Source organism: Ovis aries, chromosome 1 (genome assembly GCF_016772045.2).
Source record: "Ovis aries strain OAR_USU_Benz2616 breed Rambouillet chromosome 1, ARS-UI_Ramb_v3.0, whole genome shotgun sequence".
NCBI classification, from domain to species: Eukaryota; Metazoa; Chordata; class Mammalia; order Artiodactyla; family Bovidae; genus Ovis; species Ovis aries.
Window position 1 is genome coordinate 155113653 of NC_056054.1, and position 22733 is coordinate 155136385.

At 34.4% G+C, this 22733-nt stretch overlaps 1 protein-coding gene across 3 annotated transcripts in view; it reads left to right on the top strand.

Moving 5' to 3' along the window:
* The window catches only part of CADM2 (cell adhesion molecule 2), a 1291443-nt gene extending 1271290 nt beyond the window's left edge, over nt 1-20153 (top strand). For all 3 annotated transcript variants that reach the window (XM_042230370.2, XM_042230374.2, XM_042230375.2), the window contains 2 exons: nt 11549-11674; nt 12498-20153. In XM_042230370.2, coding sequence (XP_042086304.1) covers nt 11549-11674; nt 12498-12616 — 245 coding nt within the window. In that variant the 3' untranslated portion in view covers nt 12617-20153. The remainder of the gene's footprint in view (nt 1-11548; nt 11675-12497) is intronic.
* Nucleotides 20154-22733: the final 2580 nt, after the last annotated feature.

Consider the following 22733-nt stretch of genomic DNA (forward strand, 5'->3'; position numbering starts at 1 on the left):
TCTGCCTAACCTGAGGATCGAACCAGCAGCTCTTAAGTCTCCTGCATATGCAGATGGGTTCTTTACCACTAGCACCACCTGGGAATCCCCACATAGTTTAGTACTTGTCCATATTATGATTGTTAAATAAAATTATACTTTAAGGTTATTTTCTGCTCTTCTAAATGTCATAATTACTAATCACAAATATTGTTATTTAACACGATTGTCTCTTTGGAATCCTCTATTGAGAGTCCAGTAACTGTAACTGAATGATTTTATTCTCAAAAAGTTTTTATTTGTTTTTGGGTTTTTTGTTTTTTTTTTTTTTTAATTCTACTGAGCAGCTTGTGGAAGTTTAGTTCCCAACCAAGGATCAAACCAGTACCCCCTGCAGTGGAAGCATGAAGTCCTAACCACCGGACCACCAAGGATTTACTCCTCATAAAGTTTTAATTCCACAATATTCACATTCTGTGCATTGTCTCAAGTACAAAAGATTTCTAATATATTGCCAAATCTATTGGAATTTACTGGCTCCCATGTTAACAGGCTAACTCCAGCAAGTCTTAAGGTCAATGCTTGATAATGAATAATGGTCTTTAAAGACACAGGATATTTTTATCTGAATAATAATGCATACTCTGAAACCTATACAGAGACTTCAGAGGGTTATACCATCTTTTCAGTGCTATGCCAGTAGGAGAGAGACGAGAGAAAGGATGTATGAGAGATTCCCACTGAGACTTAGCCATTTATGTTATATATTATCTCTGCCTTGTTCAAGTGATATTTATCTGGTCCTAAGTCTCAATCACTTATTTCAGTTGCTAAAAATAGAAATTAAGGATAGACTTTGAGTTCTAACAGTTATGGGAGAAAAATAAAGAACATAACCAAAAGTGTTAGCTTGAAAAACTAGATTTACAAGTAGACATGCAAAGTAGCAGTCTCTATAACTATGCTAGCTTTGAAATCTTAAAAATCCTAGGACTATATGTTGATTTATTTTATGAGATGAAGGCTAACAGTTGAAATCTTTCTTTTATAGATTATAAAAATATATGCAGAACACTGATCAGTAAGGTCAAATATATATAAATATTATGATTTTTTCTGCCTTATTTCTATTTATATAAATGCATGTGAAAATATTCAATAATGAACATAATAAATGTTAATTGATCTAAAATGAATTCTAATCTATCAAGTTTTCTTTGTATAAATTGTACAAAAAAGGGTGATAGGTTACATGTTATCTGAAACTTTACTATGAAAGAGAAGATTTTAAGCAAAAGTGTATAAAATCAATGAAATCTTTCACCAAGAGTGATTTACATCTCAAGGCACTTTCTTCAAACCATTCACTAGTTAAAGATGTCATATGATTCATCTAACAGTTACAAAAATCTCTTTTGTAGCTGCAGTGGTCCATGGCATTACAACTGAGCAGGAATGAACACCAGCCTCAGGAAAGAGAATCCCTCTTTTGAACATGTCAACATCAAGAATGAAAATAAGAAAAGAAAATGCAATGATGTGTAAACATAATTTTAAAATTCAATATGCATCCCATGAAAAATGAGTGCAATAAGAGAAATAATACATGCATACCAGGAAAAATCATTGTCCCAGATATTTAAATAGAATTATTATACTAAAATGAGGAAAATATTGTCAAACTATCACTTTTTCTTGTCAATCATATAAAAATAGTTAAAATATTCACTAAGTAAGAACAGAGCGATATTAAATAGATGGTGTGGTTAAACCAAAGTCAGCGAATAACAAACCTTTAGGAAGAAATAAGGAAAAATTGTGGTAGAAAGTAAAACCATCTAAACAGATAACAAGCCTGGAAAACATGGTACAGCAAAACATAAAATTAGTAAAACAATTTTTAAAATAGGAAAGAGGGGAAGACATACATGGAACATAAAATGTGAAGTTTCTCAGTTCAGTTCAGTCACTCAGTCGTGTCCTACTCTTTGTGACCCCGTGAAGCACAGCACACCAGCCCTCCCTCTCCATCACCAACTCCCGGAGTTTACACAAACTTATGTCCATCGAGTTTGTGATGCCATCCAGCCATCTCATCTTCTGTTGTCCCCTTCTCCTCCTGCCCCCAATCCCTCCCAGCATCAAAGTCTTTTCCAATGAGTCAACTCTTTGCATGAAGTGGCCAAACTATTGGAATATCAGCTTCAGCATCTGTCCTTCCAATGAACACCCAGGACTGGTCTCCTTTAAGATGGACTGGTTGGATCTCCTTGCAGTCCAAGGGACTCTCAACAGTCTTCTCCAACACCACAGGTCAAAAGCATCAATTCTTTGGCACTCAGCTTTCTTCACAGTCCAACTCTCACATCCATACATGACCACTGGAAACACCATAGCCTTGACTAGATGGACCTTTTTTGGCAAAGTAATGTCTCTGCTTTTGAATATGCTATCTAGGTTGGTCATAACTTTCCTTCCAATGAGTAAGCATCTTTTAATTTCATGGCTGCAGTCACCGTCTGCTGTGATTTTGGAGCCCCCCAAAATAAAGTCTGACACTGTTTCCACTGTTTCCCTATCTATTTCCCATGAAGTGATGGGACCAGATGCCATGATCTTAGTTTTCTGAATGTTGAGCTTTAAGTCAACTTTTTCATTCTCCTTTTTCACTTTCATCAAGAAGCTTTTTATTTTCTCTTCACTTTCTGGCATAAGGGTAATGTCATCTGCATATCTGAGGTTATTGATATTTCTCCCGGCAATTTTGATTCCAGCTTGTGTTTCTTCCAGTCCAGCGTTTCTCAGGATGTACTCTGCATAGAAGGTAAATAAGCAGGGTCACCATACACAGCCTTGATGTACTCCTTTTCCTATTTGGAACCAGTCTGTTGTTCCATGTCCAGTTCTAACTGTTGCTTCCTGACCTGCATACAGATTTCTCAAGAAGCAGGACAAGTGGTCTGGTATTCCCATCTCTCTCAGAATTTTCCACAGTGTATTGTGATCCACGGAGTCAAAGGCTTTGGTATAGTCAATCAAGCAGAAATAGATGTTTTTATGGAACTCTCTTGCTTTTTTGATGATCCAGCGAATGTTGACAATTTGATTTCTGATTCCTCTGCCTTTTCTAAAACCAGCTTGAACATCTGGAAGTTCACGGTTCACATATTGCTGAAGCCTGGCTTGTTGAATTTTGAGGATTACTTTACTAGCGTGTGAGATGAGTGCAATTGTGAGTTAGTTTGAGCATTCTTTGACATTGCTGCAGTTTCTACCAGTATATAATTCAATTTTCCAAGAAAGAGAATGGAAAGAACAGTTGTTAATCAAAAATAGGGTGGAAAAAAATTCATAAGTCAAAAGCAAATGATCTTAACTGATTTTAATAAAAAAGTATGTTTGCAAGCAAAGCAAACTTCTGACTAGAGACAAAGTAAAAAATATATTCAGCTAAAAGATCCAAATATAATGGAGCAAATCCCAAATGTTTCAACAGCAATAATGTGAAAAATGCAGGTCACTTAAAAAAAGTCAACGATTTCAGATATATCTTCGAGGAGAAGGAAACAAGATAAATGCAAATGATTTCAGAGTTATTTAGTAGGAAAGGGAGTCCAAACCAATTGTCAAAACACTAACAATTTGTTTTTCATTATCAATTCAAAAAGATAAAAACCAGGGATTCTTTAGCTAGTTCAGTGTTATTGACAATACACTAATTCTCAGATATTCAAGAATCAAAGATACCGTCATCATGAAATTTTCTTTTGACAAGATGTGTGGTTCATATGATCAAGGGTTGATATGAATTTCTTTTTTTATCTAATTTTAGATCAATGGAAACTGTAAAAGTAACTCTAGATATTGACCTACAGTAAACAATGTCAAAAAGAGGATTGTGGCTAGTCTATTTAAATTTTTGATGCATTTCTGAGATCATCAGAATCAGAATGTAATTGTCATTATTGTTCACAAAGTACTATCTAGATCAGTAGAAAAATAATATATAAAACTAAGTAAGTTTGATGGTGAGGAAATAAAAATGAAAAATATAATATTTACAAATGCTAGATATAATGCTTTAGAAAATAGAGTACAAAACCATGAATGGAATAAAAAGAAGGCTTCAGTTTAATGAAAAAGTAGTAACATTTAAAAATATTAAAATCTTTCAAAATACTGAAAATATTATTTTTAATGAGAAATAACATTAACAAAGATATGTAGGTCCTGTATCAGAAACCTATACAATTTACTAAAAGACACTACTAAAGACTTAAATAATTGAAGAGTCATACCATGATCCCGGAAAATGCACTATATAAAAGGAAAATGAAAGTGAAAATGTTAATCTCTCAGTCATGTCCAACTCTTTGGGACTCCATGGACTGTCGCCCACCAAGCCCTTCTGTCCATGAGAGTTCCCAGGCAAGAATATTGGAGTGGGTTGGCATTTCCACCTCCAGAAGATCTTCCTGACCTAAGGAGGGAACCTGGGTCTCCTGCATAGCAGGCAGATTCTTTACCAACTGAATTACCAGGGAAGCCCATATAAAAGACATCTACCTGTAAATCAGTACAATTCCAATAAGCAATCTCTTATATTTTTGTTTCTTGCAAAAATATACTGACCTGAGACTTCTTCTCCAGGACAGCAAAATGATTTTTAAAAAACTACAGTATTAGCATAGGATTGCATATATAGATTCAACAAATAAAATAGGTAGACAGTTAGTTTATGGTAAGTGACAAAATTATTGATGAAAGAAATAATGTGGGATATAACTGTCTGTCAAAGAAGAATTAAAGTCATATTGTATGCTTCAGCCTCAAATCACAGACCAAAATACATTTTAGATAGATTAAAATAAAATAATAAAAGTGTTAGATGATAACAGCAATTCTTATGTATAATATTATCATTACAAGAGCATTTCAAATCAGGATCCACAAGTCAGACATCATAATACAAAACTTTGATAGATTTGATTACATAAAATTGTAAGATGTATCTACGGATGAAAAGACCATAGAATGAAGGTATATAAAAACAAGCAGCTTAAAAGGTTAATCATTTTTATGGAGAGAGCCATTAAAACATAAATTTTGAATGGAAAATAGATATCATAAATAGTACAGAATTACTGCAGTAATGTGGGAAATATATATATATATATTTAGACACATTTATGTTAGCTTATAATTTAATAATACTAATATTTAACACTTCAATATTATATTAGACTTTTTTTTCTTCAATTACAGTATGTGTGTGTGTGTGCTCAGTTGTGTCTGACTCTTTGTGGCCCCATGAACTGTAGCCCACCAGGCTCCTCTGTCCATCGAATTGTCCAGACAAAAGTACTGGAGTGGGTTGACATTCCTTTCTCTAGAAGACCTTCCCAACCCAGGGATTGAAGCCATATATCTTGTGTATTCTGCATTGGCAACAGATTCTTTACTGCTGAACTTCCTGGAGTATCTGCTGTTAATACTATATGGGAAATCTTCGTGGAGGATGAATTTATACAATTTTTATGCAATGTAATTTGGCAGTTTATCAAAATTATTTTTTTATTTTTAAAAATTAAAAAATATAAATTTATTTATTTTAATTGGAGGTTAATTATTTTACAATATTGTATTGGTTTTGCTATACATCAACATCAATCCACCGCAGGTATACATGTGTTTCCCATCCTGAACTCCCCTCCCACCTTCCTCCCCATGCCATCCTTCTGGGTCATCCCAGTGCACCAGCCCCAAGCATCCAGTGTCATCTATCGAACCTGGACTGGTGATTCATTTCATATATGAAATTATACATGTTTCAATGCCATTCTCCCAAATTATCCCACCCTCACTCTCTCCCATAGAGTCCAAAAGACTGTTCTATACATCTGTGTCTCTTTTGCTGTCTCGCATACAGGGTTATCGTTACCATCTTTCTAAATTCCATATATATGTGTTAGTATACTGTATTGGTGTTTTTCTTTCTGGCTTACTTCACTCTGTATAATAGGCTCCAGTTTCATCCATCTCATCAGAACTGATTCAAATGCATTCTTTTTAATGGCTGAGTAATACTCCATTGTGTATATGTACCACAGCTTTCTTATCCATTCATCTGCTGATGGACATCTAGGTTGCTTTCATGTCCTGGATATTATAAACAGTGCTGCGATGAACATTGGGGTACATGTGTCTCATTCAATTCTTGTTTCTTCGGTGTGTATGCCCAGCAGTGGGATTGCTGGGTCATAAGGCAGTTCTATTTCCAGTTTTTTAAGGAATCTCCACACTGTTCTCCATAGTGGCTGTACTAGTTTGCATTCCCACCAACAGTGTAAGAGGGTTCCCTTTCCTCCGCACCCTCTCCAGCATTTATTGCTTGTAGACTTATTGCAGCCATTCTGACTGGAGTGAAATGGTACCTCGTTGTGGTTTTGATTTGCATTTCTCTCATAGTGAGTGATGTTGAGCATCTTTTCATGTGTTTGTTAGCCATCTGTATGTCTTCTTTGGAGAAATGTCTATTTAGTTCTTTGGCCCATTTTTTGATTGGGTCATTTATTTTTCTGGAATTGAACTGCAGGAGTTGCTTGTATATTTTTGAGATTAGTTGTTTGTCAGTTGCTTCATTTGCTATTATTTTCCCCCATTCCGAAGGCTGTCTTTTCACCTTGCTTATAGTTTCTGTTGTTATGCAGAACTTTTAAGTTTAATTAGGTCACATTTGTTTATTTTTGCTTTTATTTCCAATATTCTGGGAGGTGGGTCATAGAGGATCCTGCTGTGATGTATGTCGGAGAGTGTTTTGCCTATGTTCTCCTCTAGGAGTTTTATAGTTTCTGGCCTTATGTTTAGATCTTTAATCCATTTTGAGTTTATTTTTGTGTATGGTGTTAGAAAGTGTTCTAGTTTCATTCTTTTACAAGTGAGTGACCAGTTTTTCCAGCACCACTTGTACGCCACATTAACAAGTTGAAAAATAAAAGATTTAAGAAAATAAAATAAAAGTTGAAAAAAATATGATTATCTCAATAGATGCAGAGAAAGCCTTTGACAAAATTCAACATCTGTTTATGATAAAAACTCTCCAGAAAGCAGGAATAGATGGAACGCATCTCAACATAATAAAAGCTATATATAACAAACCCACAGCAAACGTTATCCTCAATGGTGAAAAATTGAAAGCATTTCCCCTAAAGTCAGGAACAAGACAAGAGTGCCCACTTTCACCATTACTATTTAACATAGCTTTGGAAGTTTGGCCACAGCAATCAGAGCAGAAAAAGAAATAAAAGGAATCCAAATTGGAAAAGAAGTAAAACTCGCACTGTTTGCAGATGACATGATCCTCTACATAGAAAACCTTAAAGACTCCACCAGAAAATTACTAGAGCTAATCAATGAATATAGTAAAGTTGCAGGACATAAAATCAATATACAAAAATCCCTTGCATTCCTGTACACTAATAATGAGAAAAAATAGAAATTAAGGAAACAATTCCATTCACCATTGCAATGAAAAGAATAAAATACTTAGGAATATATCTACCTAAAGAAACTAAAGACCTATATATAGAAAACTATAAAACAATGGTGAAAGAAATCAAGGAGGACACTAATAGATGGAGAAATATACCATGTTCATGGATTGAAAGAATCAATACAGTGAAAATGAGGATGCTACCCAAAGCAATGTATAGATTCAATGCAATCCCTATCAAGCTATCAACGGTATTTTTCACAGAGCTAGAACAAATAATTTCACAATTTGTATGGAAATACAAAAAACCTTGAATAGCCAAAGCAATCTTGAGAAAGAAGAATGGAACTGGAGGAATCAACCTGCCTGACTTCAGGCTCTACTACAAAGCCACAGTCAAGACAGTATGGTACTGGCACAAAGACAGAAATATAGATCAATGGAACAAAATAGAAAGCCCAGAGACAAATCCACGCACCTATGGACACCTTATCTTTGACAAAGGAGACAAGAATATACAATGGACTAAAGACAATCAAAATTGTTTTAAAATGTTTGCATTCTGTGATCCAGCAATACCAATTCGCAGAATTTACCTTCAGGAAAGAAGACAGGTACAGATGCACTAGCAAGAGCAATTTCACAGCTTCCGAAAAGGTGCTCAGTTCTGAGAGATATTTAGCAAATGAAATAGACATATTTATATGCAGATGATACCACCCTTATGGCAGAAAGTGAAGAACTAAAGAGCCTCTTGATGAAAATGAAAGAGAAGAGTGAAAAATTTGGCTTAAAGCTCAACATTCATAAAATGAAGATCATGGCATCCAGTCCCATCACTTCATGGCAGATAGATGGGGAAAGAGTGGAAACAGTGGCTGGAAACTTTATTTTCTTGGCTCCAAAATCACTGCAGGTGGTGATTGCAGCAATGAAATTAAAAGACGCTTACTCCTTGGAAGGAAAGTTATGATGAACGTAGACAGCATATTAAAAGCGGAGACATTACTTTGCCAACAAAGGTCCATCTAGTCAAGGCTATAGTGTTTCCAGTGGTCATGTGTGGATGTGAGAGTTGGGCTATAAAGAGAGCTGAACACCAAAGAATTGATGCTTTTGAACTGTGCTATTGGAGAAGACTTTTGAGAGTCCCTTGGACTGCAAGGAGATCCAACCAGTACATCCTAAAGCAGACCTGTCCTGGGTGTTCATTGGAAGGACTGATGCTAAAGCTGAAACTCCAATACTTTGGCCACCTCATGCGAAGAGCTGACTCATTGAAAAAGACCCTGATGCTGGGAAAGACTGAGGGCAAGAGGAGAAGGGGACGACAGATGATGAGATGGCTGGATTGCATCATCAACTCAATGGACGTGGGTTTGAGTGGACTCCGGGAGTTGGTGATGGGCAGGGAGGCCTGGTGTGCTGTGGTTCATGGGGTCACCAAGAATAGAACACAGCTTAGCAACTGAACTGAACTGAACTGAATTTGGGAACCTGAGCAGGAGGTGGAATTTGAAACTGACTCTGATATATCTAAGCTAGGAATAGGGTATTCAGAGGAATGGCAGATTTATTTTTTCCTCCTGTGTATAATAGAAAGCTAAATTAACAATAGCTGCTGTGACAATTTTACTTTTTTCAATGTTCAGTGTTTGAAAATAAAGGTTTTATTTTTCTCCTCAAGCAGTCTGATGATGCCCGTATTATTAGTTGGGCAACAATTTTCTTCCAGGTGGAGATTCAGTGACCTGTGGCCTGACTTATTCTTGTGTTTCTCTTAATCTCAACTCATACCTCCTGCTATCACTGTGGATGGTTACATGGGGGAGACTTTTATTAGCTGGGCCTTCCTTCACCTGTCTAGAACACAAATCGTATGGTTCAGATGCAACTGCCAGTGAAGTTGGTAAATGTCTAGCTCTGTGCACTGAAAAATAAAGGAAGCAAGTTTGTTATCAGCTAGAAATCTCTGCCCATATTAGCCTTCTGATCACCAAATATTTTTTACCTTCTTTTTGTCACATAAACCATTGTCCTATCCTGTCCAAAGAGATAACCTAGAGTCCCATCAAACTTGTGTACCCAACTCAATGACCAAGGTCCTCAAATATGCACAAGTATTTTCATCATTTCCAAATGCATTAGCTCAGGGATAAATGAACCAAAACACAAGTTTCAGTGCTCTTTTCCACCCCATGTACAAAATACAGTGATAGAACAGAGTCAGGAAAAGCCCTGTGCTGTGCTTAGTTGCTCAGTTTTGTCCGACTCTGCAACCCCATGGACTGTAGCCCCACCAGGCTCCTCTGTCCATGGGGTTCTCCAGCCAAGAATACTGGAGTGGGTTGCCATGCCCTCCTCCAGGGGAACTTTCCAATCCAGGAATCAAACAGGAGTCTCCTGCATTGTAGGTGGATTCTTTACCAGCTGAGCTACCAGAAAAGCTCCAGGAAAAGTCTTCCTTAATATAAGTGCTCTCTTTTGGAAATAGAGGAATAATGGGAAACACCGAGTGGTCACTGATCCATAATAATTATGAAAATATTTCAGACTGGCATGAAAAGTTCCCTTTGCCTTGGCAACAGTTGTAGTCCTTAAAGAAACTAGCTTCTCTTCTGATCATTCTTTTTGCCTTCCTCCAAGTCTATCTTACAGGAAGTTCAGCCTTGTCAGTCATGTTCTGTGGCCACACTGAAAGTGGGTGTTTGGTCATATGCTCTCATGGGGATTACACAGGTCTTATAGGCCACTTCTTGTTTTCACCACGTTTGGTAGTCTAGACGTTTTTGATTGTTCAGTTATCAGACTTTTCTTTCTTTTTATTTCTTTTCTAACTAGGTACAGGCTTCTTTGGTACAGTAGTTCCATTAAAAACAAAGTAGACTCCTAATCTATTTGTCAGATTCTTGTACCTATAACCATATTTCAAGACTTTTTGAAAGTGGAATTACCAGACCTAATTTATTTATTTTCTATCTCCCTCTGAAACTCTCTTGTAGACTGTAGACTGTACGCAGTTCTCTTGAAGCTATGCACACAATGGACCCTGGATGGTAGGCAGTATACTCAATCTGACCTTTGCCGCAGAGCTGAGCCTTAGCATGTTTTGTTGCTCAAAACTTCATTTAGTTTTATCTCTTATTATGCAACTTTTATAAATAGTTGATTTTTCCAAACTTTTAAGTACTCGCATCTGAGCTTCCTTTGATCTTTTTATTTCTGCTTGAAAACTGGCCATCTTCTACTAGGCTCAGCTCTCTCCTATAATATCTTAACAAAAGCAGAATGTAAAAGTATATCAGTAATCTAATATTTCCAACCACTTCCCTTAAAGCTACAAGTGCAACAGACATTTAATCCTCAATGTTGAGTATTCATCTTCCTCCCTCAATCAATAATACAACACAGCTTGTAACACCCACCCTCCTTACAAAATGATCTTTCCTTTAATCAATTACTGTTTGCTCGCCAGGATCTCTTCCTACCCCACTTTTCTCTCCTTCTCAATCTTCTCTGCTGGAAGCAACTTCTGTCAGACTTTAAATATGGGAACTTTTCAGGTCTCCATTTTCAGACTTTTTCTGCTGTCTATCTAGACTCTCTCCCTTAGGGAGTTCATCAGTTTCCTCAGCTTTAAATGATATTTGTATAAAATAATATATGTATAATTTTTATAATATTTGTATATTTGTATAATTGTTATAATCTCTAATCCCAACCTTTCCTATGCATACTTGTATTTTTAAATGATATAGTTGTGTTTGTCACATTTAAAAATACACATACTTTCAGGTGGAGAAGAGGAGAAAGAAAAGGCATATAACTATACAAAGTCATATATGTATATTTGTTTACTGTCTCTCCCTTAAAATGTAAACTCAGTGGCAATGGTAATTTATGTGTCAAATTTTATTTCCTCAATATCTGTTGACTAGATGACTGGTGTAATGCACGTTAAAAAAAAAAACCAACTTAATTTTAATGTGCTACTTTCCAAAACAACTCATTCTAATGCAGATATGTAGTCTATGTCTAAAATCACACTAAAACAATATTTTTTTCTCTTTTTTCAAGATCCCAATGCTCTGGCTGGCCAGACTGGCCCTGATCATGCTCTTATAGGAGGAATCGTGGCTGTAGTTGTATTTGTCACTCTGTGTTCTATATTTTTGCTTGGACGATATCTGGCAAGACATAAAGGTAAGTTATATATAATAAGGCATTCTTAAATTTCAAAAAAAATTCTAAAGATTAGCTTCATCATGAAATATTATTCTGTGTGTGTGTGTGTGTGTGTGTGTGTGTGTGTGTGTGATGAGGGTTGAAATTGAGAGATCTGAATACTAAATTATTTCAGAGAATTCTTAATTATTTTACTCAACGTTAAAGTTGGATTGGCTTAGCAAAATAATACTTAGCCAATAGCCAGAAGTCACAGAGTGAATCACTGGTCAGGAGAATAAAAAAGAAATATGGGAGCGAGTTTGTAGTATATCTCTAGGACTGAAATTCAACTCTAATATTAATCATTTGGTAATATTTCTGTTTGTAAGTTTATGGACACATATGTGGCCATATTAATGAGGAAAATATGTGATTTTTTTGCAATGGGTTAGGTAGAAAACTATTAGTATAATCTACTTTTAAATGGAGTTACTAAAATGAATGTTGACACATTTGATGTGATCATTATTAACATCTGAACAAAGGGCCCTGATTGCTACAGATGAGTGGATCACATGGTCTGTAGCCATCATTAAATTAATCAAAGTACTCATTACCCATGCCAGTTTGGCAGTTGCTTCTAGTTAACCTACACACAGCTTCATCTGCAACATACACCTGAAAACCAAAAGACAGTGTACAACTTTAGAAGGGTGAATTGTATGGTTTCTTACACCTCAGAATATGTTTCAACATATAAGAAATCTGGCATAAGTTTCTTCCTAAATGAATATGACTTTAACACTGGTTATTTTACCACTCTGACAAAACTAACATGGTTTTCTTCCAACACCCACAGGAACATATTTAACAAATGAAGCTAAAGGAGCTGAAGATGCACCAGATGCTGACACAGCCATTATCAATGCTGAGGGCAGCCAAGTCAATGCTGAAGAAAAAAAAGAATATTTCATTTAAAATGCAGGCCAAGATTCTGAATTTTATGTACCAGGCTGGCTGCTGGAGAAAACTGGCTATCATCTTTCAGAATTCATTTCTACCATCTTCTGCTACCTTTATTAACTTCCATATCGTACTGCTATCCGTAGCCAGTGTATGCCAACAATCAGCTGTCAAAAGCATCATTCTTTAATTATCGTACCATCCATAATGCAGGACATTTATTACCGCGTAAATTCCACACCATTGCTCTTTTAACATACAGTGCTTGAATATACAGCCTTAACAATGTTAATCATCTCCTTGGATCATGATATTGAATTGTTTTTGTACATTGAAAAAAAAAAAGTATGCAGAGCTTCTCCCACCCCCTCATTTTTGGCTCCCTTTAAATCAAAGACCTTGTAAATCTGCCACTGGACAGCTTTCACAAGGAACAGGATTAAGTAAAGACCTAACATGCTTAAGTTCAATTCAGATGTTAGAGGTTTATGATGTTTTCTACATGTCTATCTTCAAAGACATGTTTTGGAACCATAAGCCCTAAAAAACACAAACTGAAATACATTATTGAAGAAAAGATTCTGGAATATTTGAGATTATACTGATAAAGCTGTATCAATTTGCTACTTAAAAATATAGTATTTGATACAGGAGCCATGAATATGGATTACAGTCATGACATGCTATCTTATATAATTATATAGATCCTATCATTAGCTTATTTTAGCTTCATCTACCAATAAATTGTTACAAATATTTCACCATTTTGGGAATCACAAAGACTTCATTCATTTCTCTAATTTGATTCTGTAATTTATTTGCTCCATAAAGACTCACCTGCCTAAACAAAACCGAAATATCCATAGGGCACAATTTTGAAACATTTTAGTATCTGTATATAGTGCATATAATAAATCCAATTAAACATTATTTGATACATATTTAACTTTTTTGGCTGTAGGTAATCAGTCATGAGTAAGCATTTTCTAATGTCCATTATATCCCTTTAGATATTACTTAAACCAATATTATAAGTAGATAACATGTATTAGTATTTTTGTCTGTATGTCCTAGCACTGTTCAACAACAAATTTTTCTAGTTCTTGTTAATTTTTGTTATACAATGGAAGCACAATGTTATAAGGAAAGGTAATTTTAAGCTAACAACCAGTGCACAGCCTCAGGTTTTAAATTACAACCACAGTTGAATAATAATCTAAAAATAAACTCTTAGTTTGCTAAAAATTTACAAATTTTAATTTGGCAGTTCCAGAGCTGCTTACCTATGTTGGTTTGCCAAAAAAGAAGTGTTTGAGATATGTTTTCTGTATAAATGAACTAATTCTTTATATTAAATTCCTGTCTATGCATTTTGTGAGGTATAAACATATGAAACAGTGAGTGATAGAGAATTTCTGCCATAATTTTAACTTTCAAGGTGAAAGTCTCTTTCTCTGGATTATTTCTGAAATTTCAATGTATTTAACCGTTAAGAAATGCTGTATTCTTAAATATGACACAGAGTCAATGAAGTCATATCATTTCTCCTAGTAAAATACAATACTACTAGATTAGCTGTCATTAGATTTATTGATACTCTATGCTAAAGATTAAAAATCCAGTTAGATAAAAATTATTTTCCCATTGACAAGAATTGCACCTTTAGGAAGAAAAAGAATATGACAATATGGAAGCTATACTTGTGATGTCTGAAAGCATGATGGCCTATGGTTTTAAGAATAATATCTTGGAATTTATTTTTGGGAAATGAGAATGGTTGAGTATGACATCATGTATTAATATCAAATGAAAGACAAGGGTGCTGTATCTTAGATTATTTATCAGAAAAGTATAAATCTTTTAAGAACGTTAGACTCTTAATTTTTTTTGATTGTTGAAGCATTTATCTTGTTGATTTCTTTCAAAAGAAAAAGGACGATGTCAGTTAAGCAGCACTTTTTCAGAATATACAGAAAATAAATAATATGATGTGGTTGAGTGTTAACATAATAAATCATATACAGTATGACAATTTTAAGGAAATAAGTCTGCATTGATGTGATTGCATGCTTGTTTTTACAGTTCACTCCATACCATCTGTGGAAAAAATGCAATAATATGTTAATATAGTATGGTAGTTTGAGAGAACCAGGTAGGTGCTACTAGACACATTGAAACTAGAATAGGTTTATAAACTGTTCATATCTTTCAATGCATAATCTTTAGAAAGACTCCACAAAGCAAAATTCATTCTGTTAGTACAAAATGGAAAGGTTCTTATTACAGAAGTAAGTTGTATAAACTGCATCATCAATTACTATTTAAAGCCTAATTTCAGGGTGCATTTACAAAATTGCTACTCTCCACCGATGCTGTATTTACATTCCTCTTCATTTCATCTGTATTCTACTTGGCTCCAACTGCTAAACTGTTGCCTAAATAACTCAATCATTATTTATAGCACTATAAAATTAGAAATACAAAATTGGTTGCAATTCAAGACTTTTGACTCTTTTAACCCTTGACAGTAATATAAAAACTCATTGGAAGCCTTTAAAAGAAACTAACTGGTGTATTATGATTTGTGAGCTCTAATCAAATATTTTGACAGTTAAAATAGATATGAATTAGATATCATTTCAGTTACTGAAAGTAAATAGCAATGGAGTTATATTTTCCTATCTTAAAAAGTTATTTGATTTCCACCAATGGAAGAAATTGTAAAAATTCTGTTCATTTCTATAAAAATCAGAAAAAGCGAAATAAATATATAAATGAACCATTTCAATTACCATGACTGAAATGTGCACATTTTATGCCCAGAGAGCCAAATTCGGTCATTGCTTAGTGAGCACCATAGCCACAGAATGTAATGAAAAGAGTGCGCACAGACACACACCCCAGTAGAATATGGAACATTATTCTTTACCAAAAGTAGCTATTCTCTGCCAGTGTACTGTTTACAGTGTAAGTTGTCCTCCATCAAAAAAGTATAAACAGCATTCTTTTTTTTTTTTTTTTGGTTTCCATATTTGAATGTCCTAGATAAAACAGTTATCAAAATTAGGGAGAAAAAGAAGGTTTGTGAGTGCAATAGCAAAGATAGAGAGCATGAACAGAGTAGTGTGTGTGTGTGTGTGTGTGTGTGTGTGTGTGTGTGTGTGTGTGTGTATGAGAGAGAGAAAGAGATTTCAACTTGTTTTCTTTTACCAGAGAATCCAAGAAGCAGTTTAAGGAACCTGATATTGAAGTTTAATCTAGAAACTGGATGATCTCATGTTGATTCAAGATGCTTAATCTTGCATTGAAACCCCACAAATAAAGAAACACATAGAGAAAGAAAACTAACTTTCCTAAATATGGCAAAGAAGCTAACACCTCATTTATTTTTATTTCTTTGTAAAAATATAAATATCTCAATTAAAAGGACAGGCTCACTTGTAATTATGTACTCATAGTTGTAATGGCATTGAGACTCCATATAGGCCCATGTACAGCAGCTGTTTGATGGTGATGGTTCTTCCATGTAACATAGCAGTTATCGTGTAATTTAGTGCCACTTATTGCAAAGTGTTACCAAGGGGAACATCTAAAATACTTTTTTTTTTGGATATACGGATAATTGAATTATAAATATGAAATTTAATGTTACTTTTTTAAATGTGGAGAAAGTGCAAAACCTCATATTTTACTGCAAATTCCCCATCACATTGCTGATTATTTAGCGCCCTCTAAAAATGCCCACTGTAATCCCCCTTTGCAAATGGTGGTCTGTGATGAATACACAAAACAATGCAAACAGAAAAACAACTGGCAACTACAGAAGAAATAAATAAAACACTTAATGAAAATTACGGAGTAATGCTTTTTATTAAGTGGCACAAAGTACACACTAAAAACTATGCAAATATAGGTAACTACAGTGTACGTACATGTAAGTATCTTGTACTTGCTGTGTATGGATGTTGGAAACCCATGTAATTATAATATGCATTTTGAATATTGGGAAAGAGGAAATCTTAGTGTAGATAATAGAACTTGTTTTGAAATATACACTGGCAATATTGAAATACACTCAGTGCAATATCTGCAATTCTATTGCTGGATACTTAATGCAAAGGGATTTTAAAGAATTCTTCAACAAGATCTAAGAGGTTGCTAATCTTCACCTCATTAGTTAAAACTACAACTGACATAACAACACATTAAGTTTCTCTTGCTTAATCATTAACATTGCACAATACAATTATCTCACCTAGTTTTTAGTGTTACGGGAGAGAAAGAAATAACCTGAGTTTTCAATTTTGATTCAGAGCTAATGAATTTGGATTTCTTATGCTTTCTTTGAGTGTACGTGTGTTTTAATAGGTTGTGGGACTTTTATTACAAGTACAAATCTACTCAAAGAATATAGGTTACCTTTAATAGTTAGAATCGCTATATCTTAATAGAAATTTCTTATGTATTTTATTTTTCAATTCATTATTCTCTTTCTCTCTATTTCAATCCAAACATGCCCTTTGTACTTCACTTATACCCTTCCAAAGGCAATGGATTGAAGGTAGCAAGATTATAAAGAGAGCTAAAGGGGACAACATGTAAAAATGGGTTCTAAACTCATCAGCATTTTTATGTATTGAGATTATTAATATTGAATGCAATAGTTATTGGATAGAGCTGGTAAATTATCTGCCATGCATACTTACAATAATCCTTCTACCTCTCACTTTTAACATGGGCTATGATACTTCGATATAAATAGAAGAAATAATTATTTACAAGATATCCCAGGAAGCACTCTTTTGGGACTATCCTAACAGTCCACTCCCCACCCCCTGGGACATCTCAAAAGCCAACTTTACTTTTAGTGTAACTCAGTGGTGTATGGATCTGCATTTGTTTTCCTTTTTCTGTCATTAACTTTTCCTATAAGCAAACTATAATAACTTTAAAAGGATAGTTCCTCTCATTCCTATTTACTATTTCAATGTGATATAATTGTGCTGATTAAAAAAATTAAGTGGCAACACTTTGCAATCCAACCTGACATTTCATTGCTCTTTAGGATGAAACAATTTCTTATAAATTAATACTATGCTTCCAAGTAAAAATCATATATATAATTTTATTTTCCCAAAAAGTGTTATTGTGTAAGATAAATATTTAAGTATTTAAAATGGCCTCCTTATTAACAAATCATCCCAGAATAATGAATGCAAAGTATTGCCACAAATACTCACTTTATTTTGTCGGCATAGAAATAATATGAATTCTTCAAATCATATAATTTAATTATTCTGAAATAAAATGGCATTTTAAAAGCAGATTTTTCTTTAGGAAAAACATGATACAAAAATTATCTCAAAGTATGATGCTCAAAGTAAGATTTTTCTATGTTATGTGGTTATGTTATAGATAATATTTGCTGTATTTTCTACCACCATATATATATATATATGTATATATATGTGTATATACATATATATATATATATTTCACAAGAAATGTATGGTTATTTTGGAGAGAATGGGCCCAAATGTGAAAACGATGTAAAGCAAAACCACTATTTTCCCCTATGAATATACTGTATATTTCAAAAGAAGAAACTTAAAAGATATTTGAAGATTGCAGGGGCAAAAGAAAAACCTACCAGGGCTCAGCACTTAAGCACTTTTCCCATATCCAGGGTCGGAACAGCAGTGATTCCTACATGAACTTTTAAGTGCGGTATGAAATGCCACATTACACTTCTCTTACACACAGTACTGTCAAACCTCAAATGTTTTCTTTCTTCAGATACTTTTCCTGTACATGAAACTAGTGGACACTTTCTCTTTATATTTGCTGATAGTGAAAGTTATATGCAATAAAATACTTGATGGTTGAAAGTAATGTTCACCAGTTGGTTAAAAAAATATGAAATGTAAACTGAATTGTTATCTCTTTATCCTTTTTGCTTTTCTCTGTGTTTCTAATGTATGGAATGGGTCTCATAAATAGAAAGAAAAATAAGTTAGAAAATTTTCAAAACTAGTACTCTTTCTCCTTACAAGTGTATAAAACTAATCTCTTTATGAATTTATTTAACTGTACCTGCTGTAATTGTTGTAGATTCAATGATGGAGTTAAGTAGTAACCCAAGGGTTTATGAGTTCGGGATTACTGACATGTTTTTTTTTTTTTTTCATACTATGTTCACATCAATATTTGTGAATTGTTTGTTTAGCTTTTCATTCAACCAAAAAATATTCCCTCAACAAAGCTCCATTTTTATCATAAATATTTCAACATAACTAACATCAGAACAAGTCTGCCATGTTAAAAAGAATTTAAAGACTTATCTCTGAAGATGGTACCCAGAAATGCGGGTGTTCCCAGTAACATAGCTTCAAAAATAAAATGTTCTATTTATGTGACATGAAATTCATAGCTTTTGGAAGGGTATATATATGACAGCATAAAAATAAATTCTGTGCTGTAAAGAAGATGCACTGAAACAAAACATATTGCACAGAAGATAGAGAAACACAATTATTGAATCTGCTGTTATCATTAACATTTTCAAAAACCAAAATGCATATTGTAATATTAGGTACATGACACTTGCATGTTGATATGCCTATATACTTACAAGTATTCAATGTGTACTTAGTGGCGCTTAAAATATGTCATGTACTACTCTTATAAACATTCTTACAGGGTTCCCATTTGCACCTCATCTTTCAGTAAAGTCTTGTCAGAAAAAAGTTGTCTGATACATATGGAAAAATAAAATTTGAATTTTAGTTATCTGTTGGACATTACTGAATTGTCTATTCATTTAGTTCATTTTCTTAGGCTTGTTAACAGAAAGGTGGAAATTTCTTTTCTCCCACTGACAGATTATAAAATATACCACGAAACATATTTCTTTATGCCAACACATTATTTTGCATCACTTTTTTCAACTGCATACATTACCCATTCATTTTATACCTCCTCAGTGATGCCCATTTTCTTTGTAAGTTTCAAATGGAAGTTTTTAAAAAGTTAAGCAGTAGTAAAATAAATGTTATATTATTTGTACAACATTTAATTGTTACTCTTTGGAATGTGTGAACCTTGTAACATGCTGACTAAGGGTTAAAAAAATGTTGCCGACTTAAGGAAATTTGCTTGAGATTGCCAAAATTCCAAAATTCTGTAAAGATAATTTTACAATCACTTCCATGTGTTTACTCATGTTGACTAGGAACAGAAGCAAAAATACTTACACCCTTTTAATTTTCACACTCTAACCAGTATTATAGATTTCAACTACCTAAGATAATGCAATTAATAACATATTCATCCTAAGCTTATGCCAATAAGAATTTGAGATAAGCTTTTAAATTTATGGAGGATTTTCTTTGTGTCTTTGGAAGTTCACTTACCATAAGGTATTTTATAATCTACTTTAAATAACAGATTTTGTTATACAGGGTAAGCCAAAGGCTGTACAAGAATTAGTGTCTGGGTCTGATATTTGTGTTAGACCATGAAATATTCCATTAAAATTTATCTGTAAATACAAGGCAAGATTTTGTATCTGGTTTATTTTATGAAAAAACATTTACTTATTTTAATTAATTTTTCCTAGCAAAAGAAGCCCTGTGATACATGTCAGCAAATGTGATACTGTGTGTAAAAGCAGGTTCAGCACCACAGAAAATGACATCTAAAATAGTACATTCATAGACACAATTCTTTATTTCTTTTAAAGTTACCAAAAATGCCCACTTTTCTTCAGCTCTGCCACCAAATACATATATGACATCCTCATTTCCAGATAAATCAATTCCATCAATTTTCATAATAGTAAGTCATATTTCAGTCAAAATATTCTTTAGTATTTTTTAAATCAAGAGAACATACTGATAAACTTTAATTAATAATTGTATGGCAGTTTTCTGCTTTGAGAGGGATGTTCATAATGTGATAATCCCAGGATGATGCCAAAAAATAAGTGTACATTTTATTAAAACAAGATTTTCCAGGAAATAGTTTTAAAAGGTTTTCAAACTATACTGTTTTGTGAAATTTAATAATTAAATTTTCCTTCCAAGTAATGACCACTTTCTTTGCTTTGGCATTGCTATGCTGGAAGAAGTGGGAGAATTCTAATCAAAAAAGTAATTATAAAAGGTCTTATGACTTAATCAAACTGAAAAACAAGTAGCCTATTTTTTAAACATTGTTCATAGTCTCAAATTCAATGGGTATTTCTATGGAGGTTTTCTATTTGACTTTTTAATAGGTCTGATTAATATTAAAATCTTGACTATGCTAGAAAATTTAAGGAATTAACTCATCTTCTGAAGAGTGCCTATAAGAATGACCAGAGTCAATACATTATTAAAAGACCTAAAAACATGTGTCCTGCACATACTTTTAATACTTTAATTCATTTTCTTTTTACTAAACTGGATCCTTACACAGAGGGAGGGTGCATATAATATGAACACATGGCAGATTTAAGGAATACATATTCAGGTAGATTCGAGTTGGTATACAATAATAAAGTAGTGCAGGTTTTTTAAAACTAATATGGTATTTCTGGAAAGCAACATTATATTCCTGGAATGTGGTAATCATTCACTCTACTATTTGAAAATATATTTAGTAAAATGGTTGTAACATGAATATATGAGAGTATATCAGGAAATTTATTTCAATGTGTTGGGAGAAAAAAAATAATTAGAAGTCAACTGGAAAATTTCTAAAGATAAGGTTTGTGCATTTGGCAATATTACCAAATAAAACATGCCCTAATACTCTTCTGCCAGAGATCAGAGAAATTTACTGAAATGGGATCACAAAGGGTCAGCAATCTCACAAACATCTCAGCTTAGTGACAAGGTGTTTTGGAGATCTAAGGACTCCTATTTTAACTACAAAATCCACCAATGACCTCTTCATTTACTTCAAAGTCTTCCCAGGTGGCTCAGTTGTAAAGAATCCATCTGCTATTGTAGGAGATACAGGAGATGGATGGTTTGCTCCCTGGCTTGGGAAGATCCCCTGTAGGAGGAAATGGCAACACACTCTATATTCTTGCTTGGAAAATCCCATGGACAGAGAAGCCTGGTGGGCTACAGTCTATGGGGTTACAAAGAGTCAGACATGACTAAGTGACTGAACACACACACAAACCTATCAAAGTTGCACCTCTTGCTATAAATTATTCATTCTTGTGCTTCAGACTATTTCCTGCTCTTAAGCATCAAATAACACATATATTGTCTCATGTGACACTAAAGTATTTTCTATGCCCTGTAAGTAGAAAGAAGGCCTTAGTATTTTAAATCCTATTTTGCTTACAGATTTTTCTGCTAATCTGGTGGAGTCATGTAAAATCAGGCATAGGCAGAGTATTTTGTATAGAGATTAGGGAATATTTTAAGTCTAACTGTAGTAGAGCCTAGCCAATCACAGTCCTTAGCATGAGGCAATTGCTGTTCATGTTTACTTCTTACCAAGCAAAGGTTACCAGGGACCATTAGTGCTCCTGCTCAGCCATTGGTCAGTGCTGCTGTGGGCTCCTCCCTCAAGCGACCTTCAGTGAACAACCTTTAGTGTGGGCATTCAGCAAAAGGTTGGCAAAGTGGTGGTCATCAGGCTGAAAGTGAGTTAAGAGGAAGATTCTGACCTTCTCCCAAGGCCCTTTAGCTCATCCGGTCTTGGGATCAGAGGCAACCTGGGAGGCCAAGGGAACAGGCTGTGCAGGGATCTAGGGCCACACACTGGACAGCACCAGGCCTTGAAGCAGCTGTGAACATCTCCCCTCACCTCTGCAACCTGATAGATGTAGCCTGTGGGAACTGGCTCCCTCCCTGCCCACAATTTGGGCCACCTGAGGAGCCTGAGGGTTGGCACCTGGTTCCCTCAGCCATGACAGCTGAGCAGGGTCTGGGGACCTGGCCCTGAGGAAGCCACCAACTGAGCTCTGCCTCCTCTTAGCCAGTACCAGGACCTTGGCCGGGAAAGTTTGTGCCTTCAGACCTTGCTCTTCTTTCTTGTTGAAACAGACGATAACATTCCTTTGATAAGAGATTTGCAAGAATATCATTACTTGACCTTTTTCCTAAGAGTCCACGTGTCTCCTTTGAGCCGT